The 13,874-nt window shown below is 40.6% G+C and overlaps 1 protein-coding gene and 1 long non-coding RNA gene across 2 annotated transcripts in view; one reads left to right on the top strand and one right to left on the bottom strand.

Annotated features, from left to right (window-relative positions):
- Nucleotides 1-13,874, top strand: part of LOC134751181 (uncharacterized) — a 456,797-nt gene that overhangs the window by 10,263 nt on the left and 432,660 nt on the right. The gene's annotated exons all lie outside the window — the stretch shown is intronic.
- Nucleotides 1-13,874, bottom strand: part of LOC134751169 (uncharacterized) — a 185,907-nt gene that overhangs the window by 102,672 nt on the left and 69,361 nt on the right. Inside the window, exons 4-6 of the mRNA XM_063686541.1 lie at nt 7,865-8,052; nt 6,505-6,653; nt 5,980-6,151 (exon numbers count right to left, since the gene is read on the bottom strand). Of these exons, the coding sequence (XP_063542611.1) occupies nt 5,980-6,151; nt 6,505-6,653; nt 7,865-8,052 (509 nt within the window). The remainder of the gene's footprint in view (nt 1-5,979; nt 6,152-6,504; nt 6,654-7,864; nt 8,053-13,874) is intronic.

Genomic DNA, 13,874 nt, shown 5'->3' with positions numbered 1-13,874 from the left:
ACATTAAAACTAAACTATGCCTAATAAATCTTAAAGTAAACTTATAAATAAAAAATGCTCCCCAGGTCACCTTCATGCGTTATGGTGCCCAGAAGGCTGGCAGCGTTACCTTTTTGGATGGCCAGGCTTATCCTCTGGCCGAGGTAGCTGCCAGCCCTCCGATCACCTGAGGTGTCAATAAGGCGCTGGGAAATTTCCTTAAAAACTGTTTTTGCGCTGGGCCCCCACGGTCCCAGAGTTTCTACGCCAAACGGCGCAAATATGTAGCCCTCGCCGAGGACAGTTCAGTTTGAATCGTGATATTCCTGATCAAGTCAAGTCGAACATTAGTTCAATTATGATCGAATTTATAAATATTTCGAATGTGGTTGCGAAATTCGTGTATAAGCGATAACAAATATTGGATATGAGATATGACTTGTAAAATAAGTAGGTAATAGTAAATAAAATAATTATATAGATACATTATGTAACCGGATATTTACCAGTACGTTTCAAGAAAGGTTACACGAACAAAATGAAGTAAACATGTTTTCCTCCACATATAGGTAACTAAACAGATTTAACATTCACGTAATATAAACTGAAATAGATAACATACACTAAAGAAAAAGTGACCAAGTCCAATAGGGTATTTGACTACTAGTCAAATCAGTTTCTTTTTTCGAACTGTCAAAACGATTTTGCTACTATGGAATTTATATGAAACACTAACATGTGACGTCACAATCAAATCACCTACTCTTTATAGTTTTATACGGGTTTTAAAATAGAAATTGTGTCCAAAAATAACTGTTGTCTACGTTTCTCTATTAATCTTCTGGTGCTTTATTTCATGCATGGTGTAAAATAATTTAGTTTAAATACAATCAAATACCCTATTTATATATAGTAGTGTGACTACTTAAAAAAACACAAATCAAAAAATATTTCATAAAATAATTTGATTTGTTCCCTATATAGTTACTTCGCGTAATATAACATAACATAGCTATTAACGCAGTATCTTCATATTCATAATGATTGGTACGAAAATATAAAACATACCGAATTATGGCATTATTTTTGTCTTAAGTAGCTACACACTATATGTGTGTGTTGGTTAAAAATTTACGGTTCAAACCTCGGTTGTGCTATATAGAGCAGATAAAATCTTTCTCGAATACAAGTCGAAAAAGCAATGGTTTCCTAGGATAGCGGTGCTATCATATAGCGGCCGTCTCCATACAAATACCTACTACTTCATCCATATACATTGTATTAGGATCTTTAGTATCGTCATCATATAAAAACAAGAGGTTAAGGAGTTTTGGTTCGTGCAGTAACCGAACCAAGCGCAGAAAATTATCTGAAATTTTAGGAATGTATAAATCTGCTGTAATCTCTTTAGTTAATATTTCAACCGACAGTATTCGGAGTGAGGTGAACGAGGATGAAATTTTATCTTGATTAATTGAGGCAAAATTAACAAAGCATCAATATCAATTATTAAGAAGGCTTCTAAAATGCTAGGTTTTATCATAAGAACTGGTAAACAATTTCGAAGAGCAAGTACTAAAATCCTTCTTTATAACTGCTTCGTTCGTAACATCTTAGAATACTGTAGCACGGTCTGGCGGCCACACTTTTCAACCCATTGCCTCAGAATAGAGAGAGTGCAGAAGAGATTTCTTTGGCATATATCTAGCCACACACAACTAGCTAGCAAATACATATCTTACTCAGAGAGACTACGACACTTCCAAATCAATACTCTTGATAAAAGAAGAGATCTACTAGATCTCCAATTTCTATACAAACTTTTAAATAACTACATAGATTGTCCACAACTTTTGCGCAAAATAAGATTTAGAGTGCCATATAGATATCCTAGAAAAAAAATAGACCTTCTGTCCCCGGTATTTAAGAAAACCGTCCTAGGCGCCAATTCACCCATTCCACGACTGTGTAGATTGTTAAACAAGCACGGCCACTGCTGTGACGTTCATTCTGACTCATTGCCCAGGTTCCGAAAATTATTAAATATTAACATAAAAAAATAGTATGTGTATATACATACCTTCATTAGGTTGTTAGGTTAGGTTGTTATTTAGCCATTAACTGTTACTTTAAGTTTACTGTTTCCTTTTTTTTTAAATGCTGTGTTTACCTCTAATTAGTTATGCATCACTGAATGTTTCTTATGGTTTAACGTAAATTAAATGTCAGATGTAATAACTGTTGGTAGACCTTAATAAATAAAATAAAATAAAAATAAAATCAATTGATACAAGCTTATTAAAAGTAAAAACAATCCAGTGTTACCATCAAATGCTAAAATATTGCAAGCAAAAATCGCAGTGAATGAAAAATCTGCGGAAGTGGAATTACTAAATACGACACGGAGGTTTTTTGAAACTTCTGCTGTTTCAGCTGAGATAACTGGCATTAAAAAAGTAGTTTCATTGCAATGGTAAAATATAGAAAGTAAAAAAAAAATATTACTGGTTTTTAGGGTTCCGTACCCAAAGGGTAAAAACGGGACCCTATTACTAAGACTCCGCTGTCCGTCTGTCTGTCTGTCTGTCACCAGGCTGTATCTCATGAACCGTGATAGCTAGACAGTTGAAATTTTCACAGATGATGTATTTCTGTTGCCGCTATAACAACAAATACTAAAAAAGTACGGAGCCCTCAGTGCGCGAGTCCGACTCGCACTTAGCCGGTTTTTTATTAAATCTTGAAACAACAAACAGTATTTATATTTTGAGCGTATCTTTGATACTTTCGGAGAAATAGATTTTTGACACTTCCTCCTTACAAGCCGAACCAGCGTGGACCGGTTATAACTGGTCACAGGACATCGCGGCTAGATGACCGTTTGTGAACTCTATTGAAACGATATAAGGTTTATTTTAATAAAACCCCACTATAGGTCGAAGACCAAGAGTTCGCTGTCCCACCACCTGAATAAGCATTTCCTATCCTGCATAATAGTCGTATCCGGTTGTACAAGTATCACTATCAGTTGTATTGTAAAACTCAGTTACGACCGGCTGTAACTGGTCACACGACATCGCAGCTATATGACCGTTTGTGAACTATATTGCAACGAGAATCTGCAATTTTAACACATTCACCGTAGCGCTACGCGTTGCAGCCAATAACGTGGGTTTCCCGGTATGTAGCGGAAATGCTTCGTAAAGGCAAAACGACAACATGTCGTGATTAGCGCGGAATGGGTTAATAAAACCCCACTATATAGGTCAAAGACCAAGAGTTCGCTGTCCCACCACCTGAATAAGGTAGAGAATGCCTATAATGCCATTAAGTCCGCCTGTTGTACACTTTTTATGTGCAATAAAGTTTAAAATAAATAAATAAAAATAAGCATTTCCTATCCTGCACAAATAGTTAGTATCCGGTTGTGAGCTTATCACTATCAGTTGTAATCCTCAGTTGCGACCGGCTGTAACTGGTCACAGTACATCGCGGCTAGATGACCGTTTGTGAACTATATTGAAACGATATAAGGTGTACTTTGTCCCTTGAGTTTGTTGTTTATACGCACACACGATACTCTGTTTAACTGTGTTTTTTTGTAAACTCTACTTTATTTAGGAGGAGAATGGTTTAATATTGGAAAGGCAAATTTTTAGGTTGTTTAAATCTTGTTGTGACTTCAGAATCATGAATGATTTCCGTCAGTACAGTTTTATTTATAGATTAATTTGTGTTAAACATTTCGATTGCGTAATCATATAGTAACTTTACAAGTACCTAAGCATAGAGTTTACAGTTTTACACAGCTTGAAGAATTACTTACTTACTTACTTCACTGGCTCAGTGACCCAAAAAGGATCTTGGCCTCCGACACAAGAGAGCGCCACTCTGCCCTATACTGCGCCACTTCATGCCGGTTGGGTATTCCGAGAGCGGACAGGTTTTTTAGGGCTTCGTCACTCCACCGGTATCTGGGACGCCCAGACGGACGCTTTCCGCCCGGATGCCCCACATAACTCTTCTCACAGCACGATCCTCTACCATCGTCTCCAGGTGACCAAGCCAGCGGAGTCGTGTGGCTTTGATCTCGCCAATTATATTGGGCACCGCAACCATCTTGAAGAATTAGGACATATAAAATGGCGTTGAGTTTATTTGAATTTTTGACTAAAAATGCACAGTTAACCGGGGTGAATAGGGACAAAACTTATAAAGTGATTTACCTGACAATTTCTTTAAAAAATACCCACACAAATTGTATCATTCGATTGAGAACAATAGTAGATTTTGTATGATACAATTCGTGTGGGCAGTTATTAATAAAATGTGAGGTAAATCACGTTTTAAGTTTTGTCCGTATTCACCCCAGCCATCCCTATTCACTCCAGTTGACGGTATGTGATTTGAGATCTCTAATGGAAAGTTATATCCTCGCAATAAAGTTTACAACATGCCAGCTGTGTGGATGATGGTACAGATGAGTGCAATGATTGGAGCATCATGTAATCTGCCGCGCGAATCGGTTATTAGTGATATAGATCCGGGCGCTTATACTAGTTTCAGTGAAAGGCTAAGATAGATAAAACAAGTGAGGTCTAAAGATACAGGTATATTGACAGTTGGACCACTATGGAAAATCATCATTATCATATAAGCCTTTTATCGGCCACTGCTGAGCATAGGCTTCTCTTCGAGTACGCCACTTATCCTAAGCTAATCTCATCTAAAAGTGACCCGCAGCCTTCCGAATGTCGTCCACCCAACGAGCCAACGGACGCCAGGTACTCCTTTCGTCTGAAAGCGGCCACCATTCCGTTAACATTTTGGCCCACCTGCCAATCACTCTGCCTGGCAACATGTCCCGCCCAGCTCCAATTAACACTAACGTCAATATTTAGAGGATTTGTGTGAAATAAGCGATGTAGAAAACTGGTTAAATGCAATATCAACGCTACTATATTATATTTAGCAGTAGGCATGATCTAAGAACACCATCTAATTCACATAACGAATATGTCATATGGAACTATGCAGCCCTACCACGCGTAACATTTCGTAGGCACATAAATTGAGATAAACTCCTTGGTAGAAGCCAGGTTCTAACCTTTATTACGACGTCCGCACACCTGAACCGCTCACGTGAAACTATACAGGTCACTAAATACGATCAAGCTCACAATGGAACTATTATCTCAACTTTTACAATGTTTGTGAGAACTTAATTAGGTTTAAAATAGTAAAAAATAAACTAATTAAATAGGTAATCTGGAGTTATCACGAGTGCATGCTGCAATGTATTTAATTGAAAGAAATAATAGCGATTAATATTATTTACTCGTAATATGAAACAACACAAGAGCCACAGTTAGTGCCATCTATCGAGAATCGGCGGAACTACGACGAGTTTGATATGTGAGTTTCGTGACGCCACGAGAGTATCTGTGTCTTCATGCAAAATGCTGTAATAATTAACTAATATAACCTTAACCCTTATGTTCTTCCTAGTTACTTTTGTCGATCAGATAAACGGGATATTTATGCATCTGCTGACATATTTAAAAGATTTTTTTATAACCATTGTGTGAGTAATTTTAAAGGCTTCGTATTTCCTGAGTAAGACCTATATATATGCTCTGCGGCCATACTTGAGTGGCGGGTCATTGTACGAAGTTTTTCATACTAGGCAGTCACACACAGTTACAGAGCGTCCTGCGCTTGTACTCGTCGCCGCACACGTAGCACACCTCCGTCATGGAGTTCTCGTGATCAGGGGCCCGTTTATCAAAAGCTTGTAGCTTGTAATACAAGTGGAAGTCCCTTTTTGACAACTTTTGTTAGAAAGGGACTTCCACTTGTATTACAAGCTACAAGCTTTTGATAAACGGGCCTCAGGTCGTCAGTTAGCAACTTACATATGTAGAAACGGCATCAATGTACATTTTTTCTGCTCGGTAACCATACTTTAGTCTGTACTAGGTTACAATAAAGTGGACTTACGCTTTTGTCCTTCGGCTCCTTAGTGTGTAGATTACAGAGCGTCCCGCGCTTGTATTCGTCGCCGCACACGTAGCACACCTCCGTCATGGAGTTCTTGTCCGGCATCGACAGGTCGAGGATGTCGCGGTCGGAGCTGGAGTTGGAGTTGCCAGAGTACACGGATACGGTTGATCTGGAACATGAAAAGATAACGTCAAGCAATCGATATATATATATCTTTTCATCAAGATTTATTTTCTGTAGTTTAATATCCGCATTATTAGGGTAACGCGTTACATTTCGTTTAGCTAGTGTTAATCATTAAACATGTGAACTCAAAATCAAACCACGCCAATTGTGCGCGGTGCGTCATCAACTCATCATAAACCTTGTCATGAGCCGCGCGCGTCAGCTGATGTCTTTGGTGGTCAAAGAAGCTGCAGCTAAGCAGAATGTTTGCCGCGCCGTGCACCGAGTACAGGGGTGTGGAGGCAAGCAGCCCCCCCCCCCCCCCCTACAAATCAAACAGCAGTTAGAAGTAGTTACCGCACGGCGTCGAGGTAGCCCGCGGTCTCGGAGGCGCCGGAGTGCTGGGAGCCGACGGAGATGACGGAGGGGTCGCGCGCGCGCAGGTCCAGCACGCCCTCCTCCTCCGTCGTGCCGTTCGTCGTCGCGTTGTTGGCGGGAAACCGTTGCTAGAACGTAACGACCGATTATTAGTTATTTACAAACGGAAGCATCTGGGAATGGAGTTGCTATGGCTGTTCAACCCAAAGAGGAAACCAAGACTTTTAGACCTTACCAATTTAATCGGTGACTTGGATATTAAATTGGCGGCCTGCGATTTCAGGACTCCAAATAAAAAGCGTGACAAAACGCACTTAAAAGAAGTAGGAAATATTTAGCTAGGTCCACGTATCTCACTACGAATACACTACTATGCAACTACTCTACGTGAACAATGTGCCTTGGTACAAATGTAGCATTCCAATCTCAGAAACATACGAATTTTCGAGGCAGCTTGCGAATGAACATCAAACTTGAAACTTTAAGAATAACCTTCCTGTATAAAAAAACTGAAAGGTTTGAAATGTCTGCAGCTCACTGTACTCGATTGTAGGCACCGTTTTGACAGGGCAGTCAAGCGATATCGTATATTACGACTCCAACAATGTGTTCCGGACTATACATAACATACTAGCAGCACAGCTGATTTATAGTTACGAGCGGAGAGTCGTAAATCTGTTTCAGGATCAGTCTGTTGCCGGATTTGAGTGGTTAACGAGTTATTATAGTCGTAACGCTATTCGATTAATGCCCACTTCGAACACTACAACGTTGACATGATATGTGTTAGACGTTTTATAGTCAGTGCTACAAGTTGCTAAGGGCGAGTTACAATAAAGCTAAGACAACTTTATTTCAAAATAATAATGTGCACAGATCATTTCGAACATTTCACCTTTCTACGGGTTAGCTACGTTTTCTTTAAAATCCGCTACCAGGTGGATCTGTCAATACGATATCAGGTCTATTGAAGAAAATGAGGTTACAACCCGCCGAGCTCCAGCGAACAGAGGTACAGGAACTCACATTGTTGTTATCACAGTGTCAAGATTGCGCGGAGCAAGGACGACATTTGCTCTGACGTCGCCCGCTCTGTAGAACATAGGGGCTGGCGGAACACGAGAATCGTATCCTCTCTATGTGGAACATAGCTTGCGTAGCGGGCCGCATTGTGTCGTGTTCAAAGCAAGCCGTGTTGTATACGCAAGCGGTGTGCCTCGGCATCATACAACGCGGGGGACGCGAGCCGCGGAGACGCCGCCAGCTTCTCTCGAGCTGCGTCCCCATAAAGTGCCCACCCAGCCCAAGTACTTACAGATCTTCAGGAACTGATACTCACGTTATTATTAAACTTAGGGTCCGTGTTGTCCGGGCGATGCGCGGGTATAGGCGGAGGCGCGGGGGCATCAGGAGGGTAGAGCGCGCGTGACGCGGGCCGCGGGGACGCCGCCGGTTCTTCGCGAGCTGCGTCCCCGCCCAGCCCCAGCACGGACGCCGCGTACTCGCCCTGAAAGGACATGTCCGCACCTGGAATAGAGATAGTTCGGTTGAGAGATTGTATTATCATACGAACAAAGTTAACATCATAAAGGAAAAACCCTGGGTGCCAAAGCACGTAGTAGCTGAGGTAAATACGTTCACTTCGTGTTTCTTCTATATTATCAGCGGGAGATTCACTATACAGGCTATATCTCAGGATTCTCAAGTTACCAAGCACGATTCAATTCTTCGGTCGTCGATGAACTCTCATTGGCTCTATCGCGCCGCGACAGAGTCCATCGACGACTGAAGTCGCGGTCAAAGGTGCTAACACTGTTAACCCGCCGGGCATTTAGAAAATGTGCGTGTAGCAGTTATTTATAGGTAGGGCCAAGAATTTGAAGATTGATGGATTGTTAGAGAACAACATTTAGGATACAGATACAAAAGTATACGAGTTTAATTTTCTCCCCACAACAATCATCAGAGCCCAAATTCAATGAGGTTTCGTTGTCTGTTGCAATACACATCCGCGTGCCGAAATTTAACGAGATTTCGGATTAAGTGTTTTGATTCGTAATCAGAAAGTTAAATTTTTATCTATGGCGCTAACAAGTCATATCCCAATGATTAATGATAAGTTACGAGCAAAATATCAGCGATAGTGCTTATCACCGCGAATCAGAGGGCCTACCGGGAAACACGTAAATCTAAATTTTCTTATCTGCCTCTCTATATCGTTCGAATATGCAAGAGTGATAGAGTGGCCAGATAAAGTTATTAGATTCGAAAAACCCGCCGCAGACTAGCGCGTGACTCATTTCATTCTTGCGGAGGCAACGCCGGCTCTCGAGTTCACCGGGTTAAAGTGATGTAAGGCGACCCAGATGCCGAGGAACCGGTTAGGCTTAGGATACAGTGGGTTATTGATACAATGATCAATTACTACATGTAATCTGACATGGATTGACCTCGTTCTTCATTAGTTTTTATCGGGAGCCGCTTTGCTACTAATAGCGTTATTTATAAACCTCTGTCAAATCTAAACTGCCGTTGATGATAGTTTGTCCTTATCAGTCATTTTGGCTTATGCATTTGTTAGAGCCAAAATTAAACAGAAGTTTGATGTCTTATACCGGGGTCAGTCTTTGGAATTGGCACTTATCTATATTTTTCCAAAAACTAATAATAAAACCAGACCTTACTGAGATTTAAGCCTTGGTCTTCTGATTCCTCCGCAAAATTTCAACATAACGAGGCACAGCGTATAGGATCTCTTAAACATTGACAACTGTGTACTAGTGTTTCACTTCTGCGATGATACGAGTACTTATGTAGTATTTAACAGAGGGAATAAAGACTAAATCAAAAACTGCGAACACTACTAAATATAAGAGGTGATCCGAGTTGGATTCGCAGGGCCAGTCGTGTTGTAATGCCAGCCGGCGTTCGTTCGATTATGCGCATGTAAATTAATGCCTTAGATGTATTCACTGTCTCAGGGCCTCTGAGCTTCTGTATAACAACTGACGCAAGTATTCCTTATTCCAACTTATGTACAGTTGCGAACTCTGCTGGATATTGGGGTGATCTATCTAAATGTACCTAAGGCAGCCGGCGTTCGGTACATTACGCTCAATAATGTCATAGGTGTATTCACGTTCTTAGGGCTTTTGTTAAAATTTCAGTGTTTTAACCAGGAAAGTGTTTCAATGTTTTAACAGTGCCAACCTTTTTACTGAGTATGTCTACTGTCGTTCTTATACATGACGACTAGGCTGTGTTATACCACAAGCGTACACGCTGCCTGACGCTGCTTGTTGGTAATAAGTTATCGTAGTCCATACATTAGTGACATTAGTCCTTAGCGAAAATCATTCCACAGCTTGATAAAAATAAAACCAAAAGAACATTCCTCTTAAACTGTACCGTGGTTTCAAGGTGTAGGGATGAACGCCCTGCCGACGGTGACGATGACCAATAATTCAATCTGAACCAGTCTCTAGATCATTGTCGGTGCATTAGCCCCACTTAAATCACGTCTCCCGTCCTGTTTAGCTGATCCATCAAAGCGTTTCCGATATCCATATAAAACGGCTGTTGCTAAACATCAACACTGGACAGCGCTAGAAGTACAAAGGCGTAAGGCATGAAACGTTTCGTTAACGCACGACTTATTAGCAAAGATAAACCTGACTGTGTATTCTAATCGCACACCCAGCATACGCGAGCTTTCGCCTTAGCAGAATCAATTTAAGAATGATCTCCGATTAGGTTTAATTGTTTCAGAACCAAAGGTTACACTTAATTGGTCCGCCTGAATTCGAACCCGAAGAAAATGTATAGATAGAAAGGAGAGGAAAGCCGGGCCAGCGCGTGTTGCATCGCTATTAATAACATCAAAGAGTTCTAAAGGGGTGTACATGTATTAACGGGGCTCTGAGACCTCCTCGGTGTCATAAGATTTATTCATTTGACAGTATTCCTAACCCATGACGCTCAAATTGATTAAACCGATTTGGTAGGTTGTAGTTAAAAGTTTTGAACCGAATATCATACATCTCAATGGCGTTTTTCCGTAGCGTTGGGTTTAGCCAACTAAGCTATAAATAAGTACTATAATATAATATTGGTCCAGGAAGGGATTTCTCACAATACTTGTTCGATCTACTGTTATATGTGAGACACAATACATATATATCTCAACTTGCTACAGTTAACTTTCCGGGCAAACCGTTTCGAGCTACAGGGCGTCTGAGAACAGTTCCCCATCGCATGGCACTTTCAAGAAAGAACCCACGAGTCATCGGCCCAACTTACTACGAACAATTACCTGCTGATCTAAAAAATGAGCCGTGTGACGAAGCATTTAAACGCAAATTGAGTAACCTTTTGTTGGATAACCCTCTGTACTCTATAAATGAGTTCATGGAATTGAATTTGTAATGATATAAGTATGTAATTTTATTTATAATTCAAATGATTTGTTGTATTTTAAAACTAAAATTTTACTTCTTTTGCGATATTTTATTTTTGTTTAACTTTTTAATGATTCTAAATTGCTTAGATTGACATAAATTTTTGACATGTTTTGGTTTATACATATTTTTATATATGACGATTGGGAGAGAAAATTATTTTATATTTTTTAGTATGTAGTGTTTGACGATCATTATAAGAATCATCATCATCATCATCATGTCAGCCGATAGACGTCCACTGCTGGACATAGGCCTCCCCCAAGGCTCGCCACTCCGACCGATCCTGTGCCGCTCGCAACCACCGAATTCCCGCGACCTTCACCAGGTCGTCGCTCCATCTCGTTGGAGGCCTACCGGCAGTTCGTCTTCCGTACGCGGACGCCACTCCAGAACCTTCCGGCCCCACCGGCCATCAGTTCTGCGAGCAATGTGCCCCGCCCACTGCCACTTAAGGTTTGCAATTCTGCGAGCTATGATAAGAATATAAGCATAATTCTGACATTGATGCAAATTTATAGTGTAATTTTTATCCTGAAATAAATAAAAAGAATCTAACCTTAAACGTCACCGGAGACAACACTAATTGATATTAGATACTTTCAGAATAATCTAGACATTGTTTATTGTTTACAGAATGGAATAAGTTTACGAGCAATAAAGCTTTCATTAAACTTGTTAGGGTCGACCTCCAATATACAAGTTAATCTTATCCAGTTGATAGACTTTCGAGATGCAATTGGATATTCCCTAAACGAATCTATTTATTGGATCCCTTCCGCGGCAGAAGATAACTGTGTCAACGATTACTTTAGTAATTTGATCAAATAGCAAAATGCGATTTATTACGTTGAGCAAGTCACCATAAAATAAATAGAGAATATTACGCGAAACTCTGCGTAGGGGGCCCCACTACCACAACCTGAGGGTCTATCGCGAAACAAGAAAATCGAAATTTCGTTATGTAACATCTCTGTCACTCTTGCATATTCGAGCGATAAAGAGGCAGATAGCGAAATTTCGGATTCGCGTTTCCCGGGAGGTCCTCTATAAACAAACCGCCTTGATACATCAATGTCATATTTTATTATCTTTGAAAACTTGTCAAAATCCTGTTAAAGGTACAGTATGGTTTACTAAAAAGGCTAGTGCTGCACTCTGATGGCAGAAAATTGCAGTAATATCCCCTATTGAAGCGTACAAGTCAATTTGGCGTGTCCATGGGCGGCGGTAATCGCTTACCATCAGGTGATCCATGTGCTCGTTTGCCTCCTATTTCATAAAAAAAAATGCAATTTGACAGGGGGGCTAGCCCAGATGACAATCGTACATCGAAAAACGCCAAAGAATAGAAAAAAATTACCGAAATGACGGATACTACGCAAAGTCACGTGATTATTTGTTTCGATTGGCGTTTTCTGTTGAAAACCGATAATGAGCTTTCGCGAGCGCAGCCCAACAATCGGTATTGGAAATGGTCACATCACTATAGCGAGGCAAACAAACTGGCATATGAGCATCGTCGCAATGGCGGCGTCTAGTGGAGTTTCCCAAGTCATCTGTTTTTATTGTATTAAATCCTTTATTTGATGATGGTTGGTGTATTAGTTTTAACACTATCAACGATTGTATTCGTGCAAAGTGAGTTAGTGTTTTTTAGCATCCTGTAGACTGTAGTACCTATTCATATTTTTCATGGCGACTGTAAAATAGAAGGACCGATGTCGATGTTCCACACTTTAAAAAGCTTATTAATTCATTTGTCAGTTGTGTCAGTTTTAGTTGCGTTACCGAATCTACGCGAGTATGCACCGCCGAACCGATAACGAGAAGTGGGTCAAAGCCGTCTTGCGTGAATTATTCACACAATTGTTACGTTACTTAGGTCAAGTTCTACTAAACTTACGAGATCTTTATTAACCAGGTGTGAAATTTTACACTAATTATAAGTAGATATGTATGGTTTTTAATACCTATTTTTAAGGAATCATACTTTCGTCACATCATACACCAAAAACCCGTCAAAATGTTAAAAGTACAGAAATCCGTACTCCTCAAAAACTGTACCTACTACTTTTAAAAGTTAGATCTCTATAGCAGCTTCAATAGCAAGCTAGGGGATGTGACAGTTCACTAACCGCTTTTGCGGGACAAAGTTCCCGGTTCAGCCGGGTCAGTTTTCGGTTCCCATTTCAGTCAGTCGTTAAATCTGTAGAAGCAACAGTAGCTAGTGGGTGTGACAGCTATGCAGTCAGCTGTTCGTCTACTAACCACTTTCGCCGGTCGAGGCCGTACGCTGTTATAACATCTGACCCGGTGCCCCCGATCTGCGCGCGAGTGACGCGCAGAACTGACCTAGCAGCGCGTCCTCATTGCCTAGCGCAATAGAACCGGCCTACCGCAAAAATCGAAATGTCGTTATCTGCCTCTCTATCACTCCTGTGTCGTCACAGACGAAGGAACGAACGAAGTGGTTCAATGGTAAGCTTTCAGTGAGACTCTGGCTTTAACTATTATACTTTGAAAGGACGTATACCAGTTTGCCGTTAGTTGGTAAGAGATTGGAATGATCTGCCATCCTGTGGTACTTGAATGGAAATCGCTTTTGCCAAACCTACACTATGCTTTCAAGGCAATAAACAATTATGCTTAGTTAGATTTGCTTGAGTACTCACACAGGCATTATCATTATTCATTTAATATAAATCTCGACGAACTAAATGACAGAGATAGGACAGTTTGCTAGAATTGCTAGCTAGAATAATGAAACTGCTGCAGAAATTCTTATTTTGAAGGTGAGACATATCTTTCTACTCTCCTGAGCGATTATGCGCATGGCAATAAGCTACGAGCGATCGCAGCTGGATGCTAATGGAGTATAACAAAAACACA

Source organism: Cydia strobilella, chromosome 21, assembly GCF_947568885.1.
Source record: "Cydia strobilella chromosome 21, ilCydStro3.1, whole genome shotgun sequence".
NCBI classification, from domain to species: Eukaryota; Metazoa; Arthropoda; class Insecta; order Lepidoptera; family Tortricidae; genus Cydia; species Cydia strobilella.
Note: the sequence above shows the minus strand (reverse complement) of the source record. Positions and strands in the feature narration are given on the sequence as shown.